This window comes from Scyliorhinus torazame, chromosome 7 (assembly GCF_047496885.1).
Source record: "Scyliorhinus torazame isolate Kashiwa2021f chromosome 7, sScyTor2.1, whole genome shotgun sequence".
NCBI lineage: Eukaryota > Metazoa > Chordata > Chondrichthyes > Carcharhiniformes > Scyliorhinidae > Scyliorhinus > Scyliorhinus torazame.
Genome location: NC_092713.1, coordinates 267,402,763 through 267,426,636, shown reverse-complemented (window position 1 = coordinate 267,426,636; position 23,874 = coordinate 267,402,763). Strand labels below are relative to the sequence as shown.

The window sequence follows — 23,874 nt, the reverse complement described above, 5'->3', positions numbered from 1 at the left end:
ATCGGGAGTTAAATGTAGGCCAGACCAGGTAAGGACGGCAGATTTCCTTCCCTAAAGGACATTAATGAATCAGATGGGTTTTTACGATAATCGGCAATGGTTTCATGGTCATCATTAGACTTTTTATTCCAGATATCAGGGTGGGAGGATGACCTCTTTAATTTGGTATTGTCTCAGATGTACCATCCCAATACTTCCTCAGTTACCGAGGGTCACCCTCCACGACCATTATCAAAGAATGACCATGGACACAATTTAACAGAAATATTTCTAAGTGTCATTTTGGGCCTGTTTGGCGGGATGTTTCTTGCTCTTTTCTTTGGTGAGATCCACACCAGTATTTACTCACACTTGTCATTTTTTGGCGGCCTTGTGGAATTCCTCCAGGGTCTAGCCCACACTTAGGGCACGATTTTACCAAAAGAACTAAGTGTGGTCGTGAGCAGGAAATGCCGCAAGCCCCCCGTCGCTTGGCCCAGTGAGGCCGTCACTGCTATGAAATGTTAATTGGCCCACTTAACGACGCCCTACGGGATTCACGCCGCAAATCATGGTTCGCCGGCTGATTCTCCCAGGATCGCGCTCGCCAGTTCACTGCTAACAAATGACAGCAGCACTTTAACTGCTCCTGCACAGCCAGCCGCAGTCAGCTCGCAGCCATGCCTCCACAGAGACCAGCCCCAAGCTATGGTGACGCTGACCTGGGACGACTGCTGGACGTGGTGGAGGCCAGACGAGAGGTCCTGTTCTCCCAAGGATCCAGGAGGGTCAGCCACAGGGCAGCAGGGTCACCTGGAATGAAGTGGCAACGGCTGTAAGCTTGGGGAGTATGACGAGGAGGACTAGCACCCAGTGCTGCAAGAAGATCAACGACTTTCAACGGGCTGCACGGATGGGTCGGCACCGCCCCCCCCAGAACACGCCTGGCACTGCCCCCGCCCCCGTCCAGCTCTGTTCCATGCCCCGGCCCACCTATGACCAGCATTAACGCCCACGCTGCCCCATACTCCCATCAGCCCCCCCATACTACCCGCCTCCCCATACGACACTGCTCCACACTCTGCAATCCCCCACTCCTCCCCATGCCTCCCATACAGCTCACCCCCCATACGGCCCAACACTCTCCCACCGAGACCACCCCAGCCATGAGCACCCACCGGGATTCAAGATGCATGCAGCTCATGATGCCCCCATTGTGTCCCCGGCAGGAGAAGCTGGCTCACAACCGGAAAGAGAGGGCCCAGACGGGCGAAGGAGGCCAGACATACGAGTCCTCACCCCCTCCAGGTGCTGGAGGTTACAGGGTTGGCCGAGGACAGATCTGTCACCACCCTGGAGATCGGAGCCAGGTGCAGAAGTGAGGATCCACTGGCCCCCACCCAGAAGACCTGACACATGTGAGATGTTATTGCCATACAGACTGACCCATCCCTCCCACTGACCACAAGTCCATTCTTCTGCAGGATCCGCATCCGACAATGCTGGCCCATCCGGGGTGGTCACACACCCCCCCCCCCACCCCCCCCCCCCCCCCACCCCCCGCATCCCATGAGAACACCTCGGAGGAGAGCTCTGAGGACACCACCGTAATGCTGTCACAGCTATGACTCCCATCCTCCACCAGCGCAGAAGCACGCACCTAGATGGGAGAATGTAGTTGACAGGCTTCTGGGGCACAATCTGGTGAGCACCACACAGCTACTGATGCACATCAAGTGGAGGCAGGAACGTCCAGGAGAAACAGCAGTCAGAGGTCTGCTGGATCCCAGGGCCCAGCTAGGTCCCAGTCAGATGCTGAGCCTCTGGACTAACCCAGAGCTACTGCACGCACTAGGATGTGGACGAGATATTCAGAGGGGGATGTCAGTGACACTCCAGCAGGTCCATAGCCAATTGGAGGAGTTCCTGAGGCTACGGGTGCAGGAGATGCCGACAGCAATACATGGCACTGAGGCCGACACTGATTGGGTGGCGACCTTGGTGGAGAGCCTGGTGCACGATGTCGGCAGCATAACTGGAGGTGTCCAAGACATAGCTCAGTCAGTGACGGCCACGGCAATGCACCTCGACTGCTTGTCCCTGTCACTGGGGGACTTCACCTAGTACCAGGTGGATCTTGACGAGTCGCTGCGGAGCATGTCCCAGACTCAGAAGGCCATAGCCGGTGCACTCCAGAGCATGTCCCAGTCACTGAGGATCATGGCCGAGGGCATCGACACCATGGTGACACCTTGGGAAGCTGCCAGGGCAGGCAGAGCCAAATGATACAGGGCAGCCAGGGCTCGATCCAGCTGCCGTCCGTCCCAAGGTGAACCCCACAGCCTTATGGGCACCAACCAAGAGGAGGGAGCACTGGGTGTAAACCCAGAACCACCCTATGGAGTGGCGATGGCGGCCACCAGCCCCCCTCAGACCCAACCCCCTGGCAACCACACGTCTCGCAGTCAGCATCCGGAACATGGGTGGCATGGAGGGGCATGTGCCACCAGCAAGTGCACCAGCACCCTCCAGCCGCAGGACCCACAGGCGATGACTGCCAGGGTCATCGAAGGCCACGGGACGCGGTAGGCAGCAGTCTGCCTCCACCTCTGAAATGCATCCTGGGAACACACCTAGACATAGTGGTAGAGCTAGGAAGGCTAAGCAGGCCAGGGATCACTGAGAGGGCACTGGGGGCAGGAGGGGGATGGGTCGGGGGGAGGGTGCATTGAGTCTGGGGAAGGGGTGGTAGGGTGGGGAGAGTGGGGCGGAACCACCATGGGACTGGGGTAGGTGTAAATAAAAACCGTTGACCTCAAACACTATGACACCTTTTCCAAATTGCAGGCCCAGCGGCAATCCCATGCCCCAATTCCCCGGGCATGGAGTTCCTGGATGCCTCTTGCCCCACACTCTCAACGTCACGGAACCCCACCCTGGGCTTACCGTGTGCAGGTAGTGGCTGTTATAGAGCACTCAGCAGGCAGACAGGGGTCAGACTATGGCATAGATTGAGGAGCACCAGCACTCAACTCTCTGCAGGTTATCATCACCCCCTGCCCTCGATTGTGGCCCGTTGAGAGTGCTGACACAGGCGCATCACCCTGACTGATGTTACATGGACCCTGTGAGCCTGGAGAAAGGGCGGGTGAGAGTGTTGGAGAATGGGATGGGGCGGGGGAAGGCTGAAGGGTTGTGAGGAGAAGTGCAGGAGTGGTGGTGGGGAGGGGGGAATGACGGCCACATCTTAAGTCAAGCGGACGTGGATGAGGGCCTCCCTGGCCCTCCAGACCGACAGGACGATCACCGCTATCCTGCGGCCGGTCCTACAGGCCCTCCACGGGCTCGTCCTCCAGTCCTTCCTGCTGTGGCGCCTCCTCGTCCGCATCCTTATTCTCCTTCCTCGGAGGTGACCACATGTTCCTGCCCCTCCACCTCCAGAACGTCGCTAAGCCGCTGTGCTGGGCTGTGAATCACACAGCAAACCACCACAACGCCTGCGACCGTCTGGGGGGTGTACTGCAGGGCATCATTGGAGCAGTCGAGGCATTGGAAATGCAACTCAAAGAGTCGGATGCACCGCTTGATGACAGCCCTCATGGGCCTTGTTGTATCGGGTCTCCGCTTTGGTCCCCAGTCTCCGTACTGCCATCATCAGCCACATCCTAAGCGGGTACCCCTAATCTTCCAAGAGCCAACCAGCCATCCTGGGATGGTCCTCAAGGAGGCCGGGGATGTCCACCTGCCCCAGGATGTAGCTGTCATGCACACTCCCTGGGAAGCGTGCACACATGTGCATGAACTTCATGTGGTGGTTGCACACGAGCTGGATGTTCAGGAAGTGGATGCCTCTTGCGCCACACTCCCAATGTCATGAAACCCCACCCTGGGCACTGTTAATGTAGGGCATTCCCAAACGACCCAGTGAGCGCAAGGCGACATGAGTGCCATCCACAGCCCACTGGATCTGTGGCATCCCAGCGATGGCAGAGAATCCTGTTGCCTGGGCACATTGGTGCGCCTGGTCCATGTCAAAGTTCATATAGTTCGCTGCCTGGGAAACAGGGCATCCATGACTTCACAGATGTACTTGTGGGCTGTAGCTTGTGAGATGCCATAACGTCTTCGCTTGAGTCCTGGAATGATCCTGAGACCTAGAAGTTCAGAGCTGTGGTGACCTTGATGGCCACCGGGAGCGGGTATCCTCTTCCTCCACATGGTGCCAAGTCGACAAGGACATAACACAGGTGCCACACTGTCTCCTTGTTGAGTCGGAGCCTCCTACAGCACACGCTGTCTGTCACCTGCTAATGGTCGCATTCCAAGCATTGTCTGGCATCTTTGAATCTGTCTATATATATGTTTCTGGAACATACCTCTTCATTCACCTGAGGAAGGAGCAGCGCTCCGAAAGCTAGTGACATCGAAACAAACCTGTTGGACTTTAACCTGGTGTTGTAAGACTTCTTACTGTGCTCACCCCAGTCCAACACCGGCATCTCTACATCATCTGTTTGAAAGACCAGTGACGCCTGTACACCTTGGGCCATCGCGAGCAGCCCCCTCTGTGTCCCTCCCTGGCTAGATTGGCGGCCGGGTCCTCAGGGTGTAGGGCAGGGCCCTGCATATGGACCACCGCCTCGAGGGTCTGTCAGTGCTGCTGCCCAAACCTTCTCCGCTGCCTGGCTGCCTGGTCACGGGGTCCACGATATCAACCATTCCGTGTAATAGCTGTAAGGGATTGGAGAGGGCGGGAGACTGACAAACAGAGGTGTCTTTCACCCCAGGACCTCCATTCTCCCATTGCTCCCCCCTCAACCCTATATCACCCGTCACTTCCTGCCCACGCGCCCCCCGGTTGCAGCGGGGGCCCCTGCTCACTGGACCCCATACCCTGTATCCCAGATACCCGCACATAACGTTACCTGGATCAGAGGCTGGTCTGTTCCCCATTGCACTCACCGACCATCGGGTCGACGGAATGTTCCCAGTACCGGGGCCCAGCCCCTGGGTGCTCGGATGTTGGCCGCTGTGCCCTAGGTGTTGCCTCCCGCAGTGTTCTGGCAGTGCCCAGGAATCATGTTTGGGATGCAAGGCAATAACCCCACATGCTACATGGTACGCCTACCGACGGGAATCAACTTGGGAGCTGTGAAGTGCTCACTTAACTACGATTGCCAATTCACAATTCGCAATAGCAATTAGCCCACAGACAGAGGCCTCCACGGTTAGTGGGAGTTATGGGTGGTTGATGGAACAGCCGGGCTGGGGTTGCCCCCGGAACGGGACCACAAGGTCCAGGGATTGGTGTGGTGGACCCGCGGGCATTGTGACACCCATCGCCTTCCTCCCTCCCTCTGCCCAAGCTTAGTCCAGGCCATGGGCGGCCACCCCCACCTTCATCGATGCCGGTCCACCCCAACCAAGCTGCCCTCCCCTGTTGGATTCCCCATCCCCTCCGAGCACCGGGGCATCAATCCCAGTGCCCGCGGACTCTGTGCCTGTGAGTGAAGATTGCTATTCACCCATGTCTATGAAATGCCGCCTCGGGTCCCCGCAGCCCTCCCACCAGCTTCACGTTTTTAGAAAGGAGTACTAATCGGCTCCCGCGTGACCACTTGCTGGTGTGGCGGTTAAATCTCGGGTGGCCGTTAGGTAGGGGGTCAATCCTATTAATTGTGTGGAGATTGAGCTTACGTGGTGATTATTGGGTTCTTGCCACGCTACGGTGGGATCCTGATTTCACCAATGCGAGCGGGCTGGTTTGATTGCTAATCGATTGGCGCCCGGCATGGTTCTTGTTTCTGGCCTCTCCCGTGATTTAAAGGCCTTGTCGTGCTCATGCTTAAACGCAGCCACCCAATTGTGTCCTTAGAAGTTTTTTCAACAATGTGGAGCTGAAGGTGTTGGTGAGACCAGCTCCTCAGAGTTCAGGCCGCCCCCTTTTGTTTGAAAGGGTGCCCCAGTTTCTAAATCCTGCACACACCCCACCCACGGGCAAAGTCACCCCCTGCACACATGCATATTGCCCCATACCTGCCCAAGTGAGGACACCTCGCTGTGGGATGGCTGAGAGCCCCCCATTTCCAGGCCTCCACATCCCCCCCCCCCTTTCGGGCCACCCACCTTTCTGGAGCTCCACCCTTCACCCCCCAACCTTAGGAGGCTTCTTCATATCCCCCCTTCCCCCCCACACCCTTCATAACCTCCATTCCCCCATTTCATGGGCATGATTCCCCTCAGGCCCCAACCCTTGGCAGTGTCACCATGGAACCCGGGCACCCCGGCACCGCCATCCTAGCACCTGGATGTGCTCATGCCAGCCTGGCTGTGCCAACTGGGCACTGCCAAGATGCCCAGGTGCCAGAGGGAGAGCCAGGTTGCCATCATGCCCTGTCCTTGACCTCCCAGGTGTCTTCAATGGCTTAGGTGATCCCCCCAGGTGCCGCTACATCTGGTCCACGTTTGTGTGCTAAACGGTGCCATGGCGAGATCTCCCAGGCGCAGGCCTTCGTTCCTGGGCCTTGGGAGAATCGAGCGCCGACATATTTAAATGAGCCATTAAATATCTATATCTGGATCTCACCCAACGAGGGCGAGATCCAGATCACGACGTTTCACGAGATCCCATTAATATCCCGTGAGGTGTTCCGAGCGTCAATCTTGTCAAATTAAAACCATGTGTGATTTCAACTAAGCATCACATAAAGAGCCATTGATACAGTCGCAAGGAAAAATCTATCGAGAGGTATATTGCTAATAGGTTTTTAAAACTGAGTAATTACCTTGAGTTTGACACTAAATTATCATTGGTGTCAGAATTGGGATTTTTATTGGGAAGCACTGAAGTAGTCATTCCAGTATGCATGCCAATTGGAGGGATACTGGCAGCTGTTGCAGCATTTGGAGCTTCCCCACTATTGTTCAAATCTTGCAGAGAAGTAACTACTGGATTTGTTTTATTACAGTTAATATACCTCCCATCGGTTCCTGTTTGCTTCTCTTCTGTTCCAGTTTGTTTCCCGTCGGTCCCTGTTTGTTTCCCGTCGGTTCCTGTTTGTTTCCCGTCGGTTCCTGCATGCTTCCTTTCAGTTCCACTTTGTTTCCCGTCGGTTCCTGTCTGTTTCCCGTCGGCTCCTGTATGCTTCCGTTCTGTTCCTGTTTGTTTCCCGTCGGTGCCTGTTTGCTTCCCTGCCATTCCTGTGTGCTTCCTTTCATTTCCTGTATGTTTCCCGTCGCCTCCTGCTTGCTTCCCTGCCGTTCCTATATGCTTCCTTTCATTTCCTGTATGCTTCCTTTCGTTTCCTGTAAGTTTCCCTTCGGTTCCTGTTTGTTTCCTTGCCGTGCCTGTTTGTTTCCCGGCTGTTCCTGTATGCTTCCTTTCATTTCCCGCATATTTCCCTTCTGTTCCTTCAAGAGATTTTCGCCCCGTGGCTTCCTGAGACGATTTCCACACGGTCGGGTGATCTACTTGTTCTGCCTTTATTGTCTCTGTTCTTGTGTTGGTCCGTTTGTGTTTCCTGCTTTTGGGTTCCCTGTCTTTTGTAGAATCCTATATTAAAATAAAATTGCATTCTGTATGATTAAGAAGTGTAAAGAAAAACAAGTTAGACACGACCTGTCCTTTTGGATCTTCTTGATCCCAAGCATCATCTAAAAGCATAACCTACAAGAACAAATCAGGTTTGTTCTAATGTTGACAGTATTCACATTTTTTAAAACTACATGCTGCTCAGGTCACTCTTAGTAAAAAATATATATTTCCTAAAAGGCAGAATCTGTTAACAGCCAATTATGATGAGGGTGGCATGGTGGCGCAGTGGTAAGCACTGCTGCCTCACGGCGTTGAGGACCCGGGTCTGATCCCTGCCCTGGGTCACTGGCCGTGTGGAGTTTGCACATTCTCCCTGTGTCTGCGTGGGTTTCACCCCACAACCCAAAATGATGAGCAGGTTAGGAGATTGGCCATGCTAAATTGCCCCTTAATTGGAAAAAAAAATGGAGTACTCCAAATTTATTTTTAAAACGTCAATTACGCTTACATATTTAAGACTTAGATCAGTATTCTTGTGCGCCACAATGAATCAATCATCCTGCTGCCACAGGTACCGACTGAAGCACACAATTCCATTTTTCCCATTCCGCCCAGTTCCTGATCTGAGTTATGCCACTGGGGGGAGACACCGAACAGAAGTCACACTTCATGCTGTTTTTTTCACTTCAAAGCTGTATCCCACAATTATTCTTAAATTAAGATTTGAGAAATACTTAAGTAAAATGTTAAGCTTTCTAATTTAACTCTGGTTTGAAGTTATGAACATTGTTCATGGTGTGGTCCCCGTCCTGGTCAGGGAGAAGATTTTAGGAACAGGAGCAGGCCATCCAGCCCCTCAAGGAGGTTCTGTGTTCAAACCCCTTATGTGCTGACCTACATGGGAATTGATGGGGTTGGGCGGGGGTGAGGGAGATGGTTTCAATCTCCGATGGGCAATTCCCCGGCTCAATGGGACACTCAATCAAAGTTTTTTTTCCAAATTTATTAAAGGGATGTGGGTGTTGCTACCCTACCCACCCATCACCTCGACCACTTGCCACCTCACCCACCTTTCACCTCAGAACGTTTAACAAAAATCTGAATGCACAAAACATCTGCAATAAAGTCAAAGATGCAAGACGATACTTTGAATGCGAGCCTTTACAGGTAATTAAGTCTTTACAGATCCAGACAATCGCCAGGCAGAAATGTTCCCTCCAGTCGGGGAACACTTCAGCAAGTGCATCCAAGGGCATTCAGCCTCTGATCTTCGGGTACGCGTTCTCCAAGGCAGCCTTCAGGACGCGTGACAACGCAGAATCGCTGAGCAGAAACGTATAGGCAAGTTCCGCACACATGAGTACAGCCTCAACCGGGACCTTGGATTCATGTTGCAATACATTCACACCCCACCATCTGGCCTGGGCTTGCGAAATCCTACCAACTGTCCTGGCTTGAGACAATTCTCACCTCTTTAACCTGTGATTACCCCTCTCTCTGGATCTGTAAAGACTTAATTACCTGCAAAGACTCGCATTTAAAGTATTGTCTTGCATCTTTGACTTTGTCTATATATATGTTTCTGGAACCTACCTCTTCATCACCTGAGGAAGGAGCAGTGCTCCGAAAGCTAGTGATTCAAAACAAACCTGTTGGACTTTAACCTGGTGTTGTAAGACTTCTTACTGACTCAGCTGGTTTGATAGACTTGTCTTTTTTGGGTCTAAATACTCCTTAAATCACGTATTGATTGCGAGTGGGGACTTATACAATCCTCTCATTTAAATGATGATCATTTTCTTTTTGTATAAATATCAATCTGCTATTATAAATACAAATGTGATCCTTTTCCTTCAATATTATAAGATAGCTGAGGCAACTTAATTTTTTTTCGAAACATTGAGCGCTGTTGATCTATCGAGGAAACAAGCAATTGCCACAACTGATTTGTTATCAGATTAAATAACTGAGGTTGGAAAAGGTCTCTAGATAACAAGTGCAAAATTCACTTCTCCAAAACATTCCCCATGCAGACAATTAGATCACAGAGTTCTGAATTAAGCAGAATGGACTGCATCAGTGTTCATGGAACTATTACAACAAAAGATTGAAACTGATTCACTCCTCCCTCCAGAAGTAACATACAGGTTAATGAGTCAGGCACAAAAACAGAAAATACTGGACAATCTCAGCAGGTCTGACAGCATCTGTGGAGAGAGAAGGGAGCTAACGTTTCGAGTCTGGATGACACTTTGTCAAGGCTAGAGAGAACTGGAAATAGGGTCAGATTTAATACTGTTGTGGGGGTGGGGCATGGAGCAGTGGGGCTGGATAGAGGGCCAGCAATCGGTGGAGATTGACGAAAATGATGTGGACAGAAAGACAAAGGGAATGTAGATGGAGGTGATTAAGGCTAAGAAGGATGCTGATAGTGGTACATAAAGAGATTTGAATGTGGTAATGGCAGAACAAAGGTGAGCAGTGTATCAAAGGGCAACAAGAAGAGGGAACAGATGGCCCGGGTTTGGGGGGGGGGGGGGGGGGGGGGGGGAGGAGGGGGAACAATGGTGTGGGAAAAACAGATCAATGCAAGAGATGAAAATATAATGATAGAAATAAAAATGGGGTGAAGGTGGAGGAGATATTTCACAGTCTGAAGTTGTTGAACTCAATGTTAAGTCCAGATGGCTATAACGTGCCTAATCGGAAGATGAGGTGCAGTTCCTCCAGTTTGAGCTGGGTTTCACTGGAACGACGGACATGTGGATGTGAGGGAAGGCCGGTGAGTTGAAATGGCAAATGACAGGAAGGTCTGAGGCCTGCTTGTGGACGGACCATAGTGTTCTGCAAAGCAGTCACCCAGTCTCCGTTTGGTCTCTCCAATGTCGAGTAGACCGCTTTGGGAGCAGAAAATGCAATAGACCAGATTGAAGGACGTGCACATGAAGTGCTGCCTCCTTGAAAAGAGTGTTTAGGCCCTGGGATGGTGAGCAGGGATAAGCAGGGGAACAATGAGTATGGAAGCTCTGCGTTACTGCACCTGGCTCATTAAACGGATCAGGGGGTGTAGATCTGTCACTGAGGATTTTGATTCTGCCCACTTTGTTGTCAACAACAATGTAAATCAATGTCCTAAAAGGTAAGGTAAGTGAGGTAGGCAGTGCTAAGCTTTATGGATTTAGCTGGACTTCTTTCTGTCGTACTCCCATCTACACATGGGGATTTCTAAGCTTGTGCTGAACCTCAGCAAAGCTTTTTTGGACAGAGTTAAGTGAAATACAATCCAAAGGTAAGAGAATGTATGATCCTTATCAGGAAAGCTGAAACTTGATTTGAGGTGGCTATTTAGTGGATTGATTTGGACACTGTTAAGCATGTCAATGTATTTTTTTAATGGGTGGAAGATTTCAAGATGGTTAAAAAAAACCATTCTCACAAGAATGTTTCCATACTATCTGCTCCCATTTTACTATCATTCGCTCCCCACTGTTTGTCAATTGATACAGAATTAGTGTTACTGTTGTTACCTGTTAACTCAGGGTGTTTCTCCCATAAGTGTAAAACTTATATTTACCAAATTAGCTATCCCTGTGTACTCTTCAGAGTTTGATTAATTATTCCATTAACAGCAAACGAGGTCCTACAGTCAGTATAGGATTCTCACATCAATTGGGCTTGATTTTAACCCTTATCCCAGCAAAGAAAGGGCAATGTCTAGTTTACTGGAATTATAATCTCGTAAGGAAACATGAAAATTCTCACCTTTCCGTGCTTTTTAGCATTTTGTTTGACATTTAGCACTGACTTTTCATATTCTATGATTTCTTTGCTGATATTTTTACGCTTTCTGATTAAGAGTGGATTATCTTTCATATCCTTAAGAACTTGAGCCTGAATCTCTGGGATAAATCTGCAAGTAGAAGCAAGGGATCCTGTCAGTGGGACTAATCATTGCTATTCAATCACAGTTAACTTCCGCAATGAACAGAATCATTGTTTTGGTGGTTTAATTTATTTAATGCATGTTTGTTGAAGACATAAACCACTGCCACCCTGATTCACTGGAACAAAGTCCACTGCTCCCAGCTAATTAGTTCCTGGACCCCAAGTGCATTGTACTGCTCTTTTGTGAAATCAAATGCAAATGATTCCTTAAGAACCATACTTGCGTCTTCCATCTTCACAGCTAGATTACCTTTTGGGTCTCAATTTCACCCTACTCTTTGCTCTTTATCTATTGTAAAACCTATTTGGATGATCCTTGTCAATATTTTTTCATGCCCTGCTTTTGCTCTCCTAATTTCCTTTTTAATTTCTCTAGGTTTTCCACAGTATTGAGCTCTCAGTATCCGAGGTAGCCTTCTATTTTTTGTCTGATCTTACCCTGCATGCTCCTTGACATTCAGGAGGCTCTAGAGTTGGTAATCCCACCTTTTCTTCGAAAGGTCTTTATAAATAAAATTCCAATTAAGGGGCAATTTAGCGTGGCCAATCCATCTGCCCTGCACATCTTTGGGTTGTGGCGGTGAGACCCACGCAGACATAGGGGAGAATGTGCAAACTCCACAAAGACAGTGACCCGGGGCCGGGATTGAACCCGGGTCCTCGGTGCCGTGAGGCAGCAGTGCTAACCACTGTGCCACCATTTCACCCCACCCCACCCTTTGTCTGGTTGGAACATCTTTTCTCTGAACCCTCACTATCTCACTTCCCTGACACTTGTTTCCAGTTCACTTCGAACAAATCACATCTCGGCTTAGTAAAATTGTCCTTTCCACAATTGAGAACTTTTACTCCTGATCTATCTTCATCTTTTTTTTCCATAACTACACGAAATCCGACTGAATTATGCTTTCCTACTGATACCCCTTACACCTGCCCACATCATTCCATAAAACCAAGTCCAGGACTGCCACTTCTCTTTTTTGGCTTTCTTATGTATTGCAAAAAAGGTTCCCCTGAAAGCACTTGTAACTTGTCTGGCTTGTCACCCAGAACTGGCCTCAATGTCCCAGGAGTTTAAATCCCTCTGTACTGAACCTGACAAGGAAGGGTAATTTTGATCACCATTGAGATAAAACACCATGGAATCTGTGGTACAAATGTGCCTGTACCAAGCTGAGGCATTAGGAAAATCAGTTATGATCACAACTCTGCTGTTTGACTTTGCAAAGTCAAAAATGGTGAGTAAGGATTTTGTTCGCTAGTTCTTGGAACCTGGGTCACACAGGCAAGGTCACATTTAATGTCCATCTTCAAATACCCTCAGAAGGAACCAAAGCAATCCTTGTGATGACAGGGCTTCCACTTTGGTGTTAGGTACAGCATTAACATAGTAATTATTGTTTTACAATTTAATGGTTTGCTAGCCACTTTATAGGGCATTTAGAGTCAACAATACAACATGGGACTGGAATAACATATGAGCCAAAAATGGGTAAGGGTGACAGGCTTCCTTCCCTGAAAGGAAACAAAAGCACTCCGGTTTTAGGGGAGGGGTCCTCCAATCTTTCCTTTCTCCTTGTGGAAGAGCTCCTAACTTTGATTCATTGCCTCCCTATTACAGTAGTAAAGCTGGGCTATGAGGAGGACCACCACAAAAGACGGCAGCATGCGTTCCAGTCTGTGCGTTATCCTTCTTCCACATAATTTCCTTCTTGGACTGCAAGTGGCTTGTGACTCATTGGGAAAGGTGGCGAATAAAGGGGTCTGATGCAATCACCATTTTAAAGAATTAGAATCAATTATGTTTTATGGTGTTACATTCCAATAAATGTGTGAATCTCTATTTCATCAATTAGGAGAAAATGAAGAGACTTTGTTCTAGATTTCCAGGAAAATAGCTTTTCTTCCAAATTAAAAAGTCCTCACTTCTCTGAGAATCCATCTGCTGCGAAATATTCAGCTTTCAGCAGTTCTGTGCATGAAGATCTCTTGTCTGGGTCCATCTGTAAGCATTTCTGAGGAAATATCATAAATGTCCAATCAATATTTTTGTCGAGCAAAACCTGTAATTGTGTCTCAGTTATGAGTGACCAAAAACCCAAACCTCAACAATTAAATCATAGAGGGGTCAATTAGTCAAGCATCCAAAAGGAGTCGGAGCTGATATTCGAGGAGGTTAAGCCTCTTAATTAGGACTCAACAACAGAATTTGTTTCAAAAAGATACCTTATTATTGTGTCTCACCTTGGAAACGGAATTTCCTTGTTTGAGAATGAAGACAGTTATGTGGATATCTAAAGCACTTCATTAGCTCCAGTGGTAGCTCACCAAAATTGCAAATTTACTTCCCACTCCAGAGATCTGAGCACAAATATCCAGGTGGACCACTGAGAGAGTGCAGAGCTGCCACAGATGCCATTTTTCGAATGAGATGCTAAAACCTGTCTGCTCCTGAAGATGGGCACGAGGGACTCCATGGGACTATTTTGAAGAAGAGTGGGTGAGTTGTCCCTGGCATTGTGGTCAGTCTTTATCCTTTATACAACATCACTGGAAGAAACAGCTTGCCTGGCCATTGTCACTTCACTGTTTGTGGGATCCGGTTGTGCACAAGTTGGCTGCCGCACCTCATGCATCGCAGTGATAATCACCGCAGTTTTAAAAGTACCTCATTGGCTGTAAGGCCACATTTGGCACAATATGAGGTTGTGAAAGATGCTATATAAATGCAACTTTTGCTTTCCTTCCTTTACATCTCTCAGAAACACTCCAAAATTCTATCCACAAAATGACTTTCTTGTAAACTCTAAGTCACTATTGTTATTTATGTCAACACGGTTGCAAGTTGCGAGAGCAAGAGCCCCAAAGCAACAAGGAGACAAATGAACCAATATTCTGTTATTAGTGGCATTGGTTGATTTGAAAATGTCGAACAGTTCAAAATAACTCCCTTCTCTACAAATTGTTTCATAGGATCTTTTACATCCACTTGAATGTGTGATGGAGGGTGCTAGTGGAGCGTTAGTCTGTCTTAAATAGGTTTCCATTGTCTTCAGTAGGTTAATTGTAAGTCTTTATTAACTACTAACCTACTTACACGTGCAGTAAAGGGCAAACACGTCTGCTCAGCACCACACCGACCCCTGGGTCACGAGCCTCCTTGTATCCCTGTGTGGATGGTACTGTATTTATTCCGACATTATGGGAGGAATTCTCCAGCCCTTCCCACTGACGGGATCTTCCGGTCCCGCCAAAGTCTACAGCTGCCGCAGATTCTCTGATGGCGGCAGGGGCAGCGAATTTAAATCGCCATTGACTTTAGTGGGACCGGAAGATCCCGCTAGCAGCCGATAGCGAGCCGCTTCTATTGCAGGAAACCCCACCGCAGGGAGGCTGGGGATTTCCAAACTAGATATGTACCAGATCCTTATACTACACAACTTCCCCCCAATCGTTATCCAAAATATTTGGAGTTATACTTGTTTAAATCTTGCCTTACATTGTCTCACTCCCATACATTTACATTGCTGTTACTAAATTATCACTATTACTACCTTTGATGATTGCTACATAATCACAACCCCATTTCTCTGTTTCAAGTCTTTGAATTTAAAAGTTCAGGCAGTCTGGAGAACTTCTAACTCGTCCATATCTCGTTCACAGTTCTGTCAGAGTTGTGGGCTCTGTTGTTGCTGGTTCTTCTTGTTGGTCTGAACGTTGAGCTGGCACCTGGGTATATTTTCATTTTTTTCTTCCACTCCTTTATGTTGAACCTCATAGTAGGGTCAATTGCCCCTCCCCTCCCAAACCCACTGGTCCACAAAAGAAGATTTGTCAGAGGATTGACAATTATTTTTATGGAAAAAGAATACCGGAGGTCTAGGCTATGGTCAAGTTTGTAACTCTTTGGGGACTTCCAGTGGTGGCAATGTGCTGAGCAGTCGCACAAAAGGTGGCTCTCCCTTGGGAACTTCAATTTAGGCCCTTTTAACCTGTAACTCGGATACCAAAATAACAAAAAAAAAAGCATCCTCACCCAAAACTAACAACCGTCCAAGAAAAAAAGTAAAAGTAAAAGTCGGGAAAGTAAGACCCACACCTCAGAGCGAAGAGACATGCGGAGCAGAGCATGGCGGACTGAATGGGAACACCAACACAATCACCAACCTACCCACAAACAGAGCAGTGGATGGAGCTTCTTTTAATAGAGCTCCAAAAACACAGACTCGATAAAGGAGGACCTCATTTCGGCCATGAAACTTCTCTGGTCCCCATAAAAGAGGTGTTGGAAAGAACGGAGCGGAGACTGAAGTCACAGAATACGACGGTGCTACCGACCAGAGCAATCGGATCACCTCGCTCGAGGCCAAGGTGGCAAGGTTGGTAAGAACCCAGAGAGCGCTCAAGTGGAAAGTGGACGATCAGGTGAAGATCAGGGGAACAGGTCCCACTGCCAGAACCTGACAATTGTCGGGCCACCTGAGGGCTCAGAGGGCAGAAACCAGACAGAGTATACCGTGCAGATGCTCGGAAAGGTGGTCGAAGGGGAAGGCTTCGCCAAGCCCCCAGAGGTACACTGGGCCCACAGGTCATTCTGGCAAAGGCACGAAGCAGGAGAACCGCCACGGCCAATCATAGCAAAGCTCCATAACTTCAAGATAAAGAGAGGGTGCTGAACTGGGCGAGGAACACGCAACCATCTAGATGGGAGGGACATACAATCCGCATCTACCAGACCATTGGGGCCGATCTGACCAAGCGCCGTGGGGAATTTAATGGAGCCAAGGCGGCTTTATTCAAAAACAAGGTGCGGTTAGACATGCTGTACCCAGCGAGACTCTGGGTAACCTACGGCAACAAAGAGCACTATTTCAACACACTGGAATACACAAATGAGTACATCCAGAAAAACAGGCTGGGAAGGTAGCAATAATGGATAACTAACAACTCTTAACAAAATTTTTTTTTTTCTGGTCTAAACACTTACTCAACTTGTGGGGACCACACTGAAACAAGAACGAGGGGGAGAAAGGACAAAGCGGGTTGAGGGTAGAGGGAGCTGCTCCCAGGGGAGCCACCATGCTGGAGAGTATGCTAGGCACGGAGGTAAGATGATGGGGGGCCGTGGCACAGCTCCCGAAGGGAGGGAGTGCCTGGCAGAAGAGGGGAGGAGGGAGGGTTGAATGATAAAGGGGGGTTTGTAAGGGGGGGAAGGCAACAGGGGTAAGGGGAGAGTGACGAGGGAACGGCAAAGGCAGAGGGACAAAGGGGGGCGATCAGGGATTAGGTGGGGGGAGAGGGGAGGGTAGAATGCTGGTTGCAACATTTCGCACATGGGGACAGCGGGAAGAAAGAAGACAACGGCCGCCACCTTGGATGGCCCTCAACAAAGGGAAACCCCGGTGTGCAGGGGCACGTCTATGTGGTAAGAATGGCTAACCCTGCAGGAGGGGGGGGCTAAAGAAGCCGCTCATCAGAATAGCCACCTGGAATATCAGGGAACACAACAGCCCGGTGAAAAGACCCAGAGTCTTCGCTCATCTAAAGAGCCTGAGTGCCAACATAGTCTTCCTTAAAGAGACACACCTGAGGGAGAAGAACTGATTGAGGGTAAGAAAGAGCTGGATAGCGTGCTTCGGTACGAGGGGGAGGCCAGACTGTTCAGTAAAAGGACGAATTTCACAGCGATGAACATGGTGACGGACCCGGGGGAACGGTACGTAATGGTTAGTAGTGTTCTGGAAGTGACATCGGTGGTATTTATGAATATACACACCCCTAACTGGAATGACGCAGACTTCATTAAAAAAAAACATGGCGGAGATCGCTGAACTATGCTCCCACCAACTCATCGTGGGGGGAGACATCAACTGTGTACAGGACCCAATGACGGACAAATACAGTCCCACATCAGGGAAACAATTGGCGATGTCAAAGGAATTGAACAGCTTTATGGAGCACATGGGGGGTGGACTCATGGCGGTTCAACCACCTGAAGGAGGAGGCATTCTCCTTCTTCTCCTAAGCTCACAAAGTATGTCCCAGTCGACTTTTTGGGAGTGGGTAAATTGGTGCTTTCCAAGGGTGGTAGGGACAGAATACTCATTCATAGTGATATTGGGCCATGCACCACACTACGTGGATGTGAGGGTGGAGACGGGCCGGGCCCAGCACCCCCCATGGAGGCTGGACACAGCCCTCCTCGCTGACAAGGCATTCTGCAAAAAAATGTCACAAGCCATCGACGGGTACATATCTGCAGCCAGAATGGGGAGGTCTCACCCTCCCCATTCTGGGAGGCACTGAAGGTGATAAGGGGGAAATAATAGCGTACAGGGCACTCTAGGACAGGAAGGAGAGTAAAAAACCAAATTGGAAAAGCTACAATTGGAATTTGACCTGCTCTTCACCAGGAAAGCAGTGCACCATACACAGGAGACTTTTTATCAAAATGGAGACAAGGCCAGCCGCCTGCTGGCTCACTCCCTGAGAAAGCAGGCAGCCACATGTGAAGGACAGGAACGGCAAACTAGTCACGGCATCAGACAGAATCAATCAGGCCTTCACGGCTTTCTATCGATAGCTGTAGAGCCTCCAATACCCGGAGGGGGACTCAAAGGTGAATCTGTTTCTCGACGGGCTGGACATACCAGCTGTGGGGGAGGAAAAGACACAGGGGCTGTAAGCGCCACTAGAACTGGGGAAAGTCATGGAGAGCATCAACTCCACGCAGTCGCGGACTTCAATAAAGATTTTCGGCGACACTGACGGGAAATATTCAATGACTCGGAAGAATAGAAGAGGGGGGGGGGAAGGGAGTAGGAGAAAGTGAGAGGGGAGGCGCCAGCTCGCGTACGGGGTAAACAGGGCAGAGGAACAAGAGAGAAAGAATGGCACGAATGCACATAGATGCGACCATGACAACACCACCAAACAGACCCCATGTATGTTTTAATACCAGGAGGCAACATACAGATAATTAATGCAGTATGGTTGTGGTAGCGGATCACAGGGGGCTCAAAGTTAGGGGCTCCATATCTGTATATATGTTACCTTTGTTTTCATACTTGTCTATTTTTCTTTCGTATTCCCACTGTGTTGATTTCTCATTATTTCTGTTTTATGTTCCTTGCAAGTAGATGCAAAACCAATACATATATTTTATAAAAAATGTTTTTAACCTTTCAACTGGATTCCCACCAGAATTGCAGTAGAAACTGAAAGTATGCTGGAAATGCTTGGAAATTTTAGCCTCTATTTTGTTTTCTCAATGATACGCTGGAAAAGACGTTCCCCTCACAGTTCACCATTCCTGATGATGATGTGCTTTGAATAGAATGCTATCATGCCACACGAGGGGAGGGTAAATAGAGAGAAAATGCCTGGATCCACATTGACTACATTTCGCGATCTTCGATCAGTCACAAAGGCGGACTGAAAAAGACCAGTAATTTTAATAATTAGGTGCCATTCAGTTCAGTAAAATTACCTTTTTAAGAAAATTACATAATCACAAAACACATCACAAAACACATGCCTCTGATAACTGATTAATGATGGCCTCCCTCTTCACTTTACCTTTACCAGCACCGTCAACAAAGGATTACATCTTAACAGTCGCTTTCCTGGTGATTCCGGTCTTTGGATGTCTGGTAGACATACCCCGGCAAACGTAGGATTTTTGCTAAAAAGACTCTTGAGACGCGGCGTTAAATTTCCTGCTCAAAATAAAAAGTGCGAATGAAAATAATGCAGTGCAGAAGTTAGTTAACTGCAACAAACAGTATAGTAAGAGTTCTGAAACACTGGGCGCGATTCTCCGCTTCCGCGACTAAGTGCCCACGCCGTCGTGAACACCGTCGAGGTTCACGACGGCGCGAAAAGGCCCCGGTCTCGATTCAGGGCCCGACAATGGGCTGGGATCGGGGCCGCGAGAAACTCGGGGGGGGGGGCGTGTCGTTAAGCAGCGTCGTCAGCGCGCGCTGAGCATTAGCGGCGCATAAAAGCAACGCCGCGTCATCCGACGCCTAACTGGCGTCACCCCGCGCATGTGCGTTTGCCGTCCTCCCCGAGGCCGCCACGCAAGAAGATGTCCGATGGATCTTGCACGGCGCGGAGGAAAGGAGGTCCTCCTTCAGAGAGGCCGGCCCGCCGATCGGAGGGCACCGATCGCGGGCCAGACCCCTTTTGAGACCTACCCCGGTGAAAGAACCCCCCTCGCCCCCCCCCACAGGCTGCACTCCCAGCGTTCCCACGCTGTTCCCGCCGGCAGCGACCAGGTGTGGATGGCGCTGGCAGGAAGCCGTCGTTTTGGGCAGGCCCCTCAGCCCATCCGGGCCTGAGAATAGCGGGGGTGGCGGAGAATCGTCATTTTGGGTGTCTCAGGCGATTCACCGGACTGTGCCGCGCAGAACTAGATAGTGCCGATCTCGCCGCTTGGGTGCATCGCAGGAGGGCGTCGGACCGGCGTCGCGTGAAAAAATGGCGCCCCAGGCGATTCTCCCAAACGGCGCGGCATCAGAGAATCGCGCCCACAATATTTATCTGAATTGCCACATAACTTAAAGATTACATTATGTTTACACTCACAGGGTTTTGTAGTTCATTGCCCAGATTTGCTACAAACGTAATGGTGGGGTTAACAACACTCGCCGCTCTTTATAGTCAGACAACAACTTCTGGTCATTGCAGATAAGCAGTTAAAAGTGGAAATTTGGAAATAACTGCCTCGGGTGAGACATTCCTCCGAACGTATCCTGCAAATGGCATCTCTTCATCTGGTTCTGAACAGTGTGAAATGTACTTGCCCCATAGGTATAAACTAAACGCGCCAGAAAATGTTAGGTCTGGCCTATTCTAGGGTAAGTGCCTTTTGACAGTGTGGTAAGTCTTAATTCCTGCCAAACAACCTCACTGGCATTGAGAATTAACCTTTCAAAGTATGGAGTTTCATTCCTTCAGTTTTTAATTATAGTTTGAGATTTGAAAAGATAACGAAATTTTAAATTTTAAATACTTAACATTTTCTTTGACTTTTATTTTCCCTTTCTCTCAATCCAATTTTTATTTCTCTTTATCTTGTTTCCTGTAACTGACTTGACATTAAATTCAGTATGCTAGCTTCCACTTCTTGGTTCAGACTCTGAGCTGCACATTAACAATTCTTCAATTTGGTGGATATGGAGCTAAAAGATTTCTTGCCCTATAGTTTCTCACCCTGTCCCTACAAATCCCAAATGCTCTGAATAGGACGCTGTGCTTCTTGGCGCTTTCATTTGCAGTAAGTTCCGATGCAAGTGTAGCTTTCGTTCACAGCTGAGAGCTACAGCTGAGTACTTCCACCCCATCTCAGGCTCCTGTTCTATCCTGCAAGAGTACAGTTCCTGGACACACTGGTATTTTGGGAAGGTGCCCATTCTTCACGTCCACAATGAGTGCAAACAATCTGTATGGACTGCGGCAGCTATCATAGCTGACCCCCAACTCCCAGCATCATCAGCAGAAATTATGCTTTTTGTTAAAATTCCTCCTCCCCATCCATGTCTAGCACAATGGTTAGCACTGATGCTTCACAGTGCCAGGGTCCCAGGTTCGATTCCCGGCTTGGGTCACTGACTGTGCGGAGTCTGCACGTTCACCCCCGTGCCTGCATGGGTTTCCTCCAGGTATTATGGTTTCCTCCCACAAGTCCCGAAAGACGTGCTTGTTAGGTGAATTGGACATTCTGAATTCTCCCTCAGTGTACCCGAACAGGCGACGGAGTGTGGCGACTAGGGGATTTTCACAGTAACTTCATTGCAATGTAGCCAACTTGAGACAATAAAGATTATTAAAATTAAAAATTAAATTATAACATCTTGACTGCCCCTTGTAGCATCACCATCATTGCAATGAGTGCCTTGATTCAAGCTGAAGGTTTTTTTCTTTGTTTTAAAAGAGTACTTCATTTTATTACACCAGAGGTGTCAGTCACGACAGTAAGAACATAAGAACTAGGAGCAGGAGTAGGCCATCTGTCCCATTGAGCCTGCTCCGCCATTCAATGAGATCATGGCTGATCTTTCATGGACTCAGCTCCACTTTCCGGCCCGAACACCATGGGCGGAATTCTTCCATTCGGCGGCAGAGTGTCCACGCCGTCGGAAACGCCATTGTCGATTCTGGCCCCTACAGGGGGCCAGCACAGCACTGGAGCGGTTCACGCCGCTCCAGCCTCCCATCCCAGCGCAAACTGTGCGCCGCGCCAACCCGCGCATGCGCGGTGGCCTCCCTCAACGTGCTGGCCCTGGCGCAACATGGCGCAGGGGTTCAGGGGCCGGTGCGTAAGAAAATAGGCCCGGGGAACGAGAGGCCAGCCCGCCGATCGGTGGGCCCAGATGGCGAGCCAGGCCCCATCGGAGACCCCCCCCCCCCAGGTCAAAGCCCCGCTTCCCCCCCCCCGGCAGGCCGCCCCCCAACCCTGCGCGCAGACTAGGTGTGGACGGCGCCGGCGGGACTCTACCTTTTTAGAGCGGCCGCTCGGCCCATCCGGGCTGGAGAATCGGTGGCCCGGCCGCGTAGAGCGGCCCGCGACCGGCGCCGCGCCAAACACGCCGGCGCCAATGGTGACGATTCTCCGCTCCACGGAGAATCCAGTGCCGGCATTGGGGCGGCGTGGCGCGATTGCGGGGATTCTCCGGCCTGGCGCGGGGCTGGGACAATCCCACCCCATAATCCTTTATTCCTTTTTCTTCAAAAAACTATCTATCTTTATCTTAAAAACATTTAATGAAGGAGCCTCAACTGCTTCACTGGGCAAGGAATTCCATAGATTCACAACCCTTTGGGTGAAGAAGTTCCTCCTAAACTCAGTCCTAAATCTACTTCCCCTTATTTTGAGGCTATGCCCCCTAGTTCTGCTTTCACCCGCCAGTGGAAACAACCTGCCCACATCTATCCTATCTATTCCCTTCAGAATTTTATATGTTTCTATAAGATCCCCCCCATATCCTTCTAAATTCCAAAGAGTACAGTCCCAGTCTACTCAACCTCTCCTCGTAATCCAACCCCTTCAGCTCTGGGATTAACCTAGTGAAAGCAGGTCCAATTTAGGATACAGAATCCAACTAGTGAAAATGAACGGGCATTTGGTTTTTGTATTTCAAAGCCTGTCAATGAAAGAATTCCAGTAGCAAGTGACCAGTTCCCCATTTGGGACTGGGGCTTCCCCACGGTTTATGCCCCTTCGGAGAGACCATGAACCATGTTGACTTACTGAAGGGGCCCAACTATGCTAAAATTGCAAGGGTGGGGTTTAAACTGCTCATCCCCGCAATGGAGCCAGAAAGGGTGACGTGTGAGCAGGCTACCTGCCCCCTATCCTGCTTTAGCGAAAATTGACATCAACCGGGATGGGGGCAAGGATCTTAGAATTGGATCTCACCAACTGTTTCCGAAGGGTTCTTAGGTCATCCCAACTGGGGGAAAATCCAGACCATTAGCTCTGTTTCCCTCTCTCTCCACAGATGCTGCCCTACCCGCTGAGTATTTCCAGCATTTTCTGTTTTTATTTCAGATTTCCAGCATCCACAGTATTTTTGCTTTTTTTCCACAAGAATTATATCAGGCTTTATAGGGTTAAATTACGAAGACAGGTCTGAAAAAATATTGGGATCCAGAGTCCAAATTTCCAAACCCCTCCAGTGAGAGTGGGTTTTAAGGGATTCTTCTCAGCGGGATTGTAAGGTATGATGGATAAAGTTTCTCATTTTTTCTCGCAACTAATGGGACAGATTTTTGCGTTCCCTTACATTGGGTCTGCGGGGGCCGCGCAACAAACTTTATCAGAGGGCCTTCCCACCTGACTCCCACCCGCTCCTACCCCTCTGCACTTTTATGTTAGGACGGGTGAGGTTTTGGCTGGCTCTCCTGCCCTTGCTCCAGTTGACGCTCAAGTGGCCAATTAATGACTAAGGGTCGTTTCCCACCCAGCCTCAATTTTCACGCTGGAGGGAGGAATTCATGAGCAAGAAGGAAGCCCCAAAAGGTGACCCTGCTCATGCATCAGGAAAGAGTGGGGGTGTGAGGGGGCTGCAGTGGTGCCTCCATAAACAGCTTCCTTTCAACATTGGGAAACCCTTACAAGGTCTGCCCCTGCACAGATGCTCCCCTCACCCCCCCTCCCTCCCCATCTATTTCTCCACCAACCCAACACCCCCCACATCTCAAACGCCCGCCCCCACTCCCCCAGGCCTCCCAACCCCACCCTGAGACCTCCACACTTACCTGTTCCTGGACTCCCGGGAATATGGCTGGAATTTTCCATTCCAGGCCTACTTCTATTGAAGGTGCAAGAAGCAGGAGTGCTTCCTGCTGCAGAGGGAAATGGGAATTTGCACTGAAACACTCATGCTGTTCTTATTAACTATACAGGGGGT

General features: G+C 49.5%; 1 protein-coding gene across 2 annotated transcripts in view; it reads right to left on the bottom strand.

Moving 5' to 3' along the window:
• The window catches only part of LOC140427021 (cyclin-dependent kinase-like 3), a 325,265-nt gene that overhangs the window by 156,401 nt on the left and 144,990 nt on the right, over positions 1–23,874 (bottom strand). The window contains exons 6-9 of one of the 2 annotated variants that reach the window (XM_072512424.1): positions 19,037–19,176; positions 13,385–13,473; positions 11,276–11,423; positions 6,765–7,531 (exon numbers count right to left, since the gene is read on the bottom strand). In XM_072512424.1, coding sequence (XP_072368525.1) covers positions 6,765–7,531; positions 11,276–11,423; positions 13,385–13,473; positions 19,037–19,176 — 1,144 coding nt within the window. The remainder of the gene's footprint in view (positions 1–6,764; positions 7,532–11,275; positions 11,424–13,384; positions 13,474–19,036; positions 19,177–23,874) is intronic. The other variant, XM_072512425.1, reaches the window with a different exon arrangement.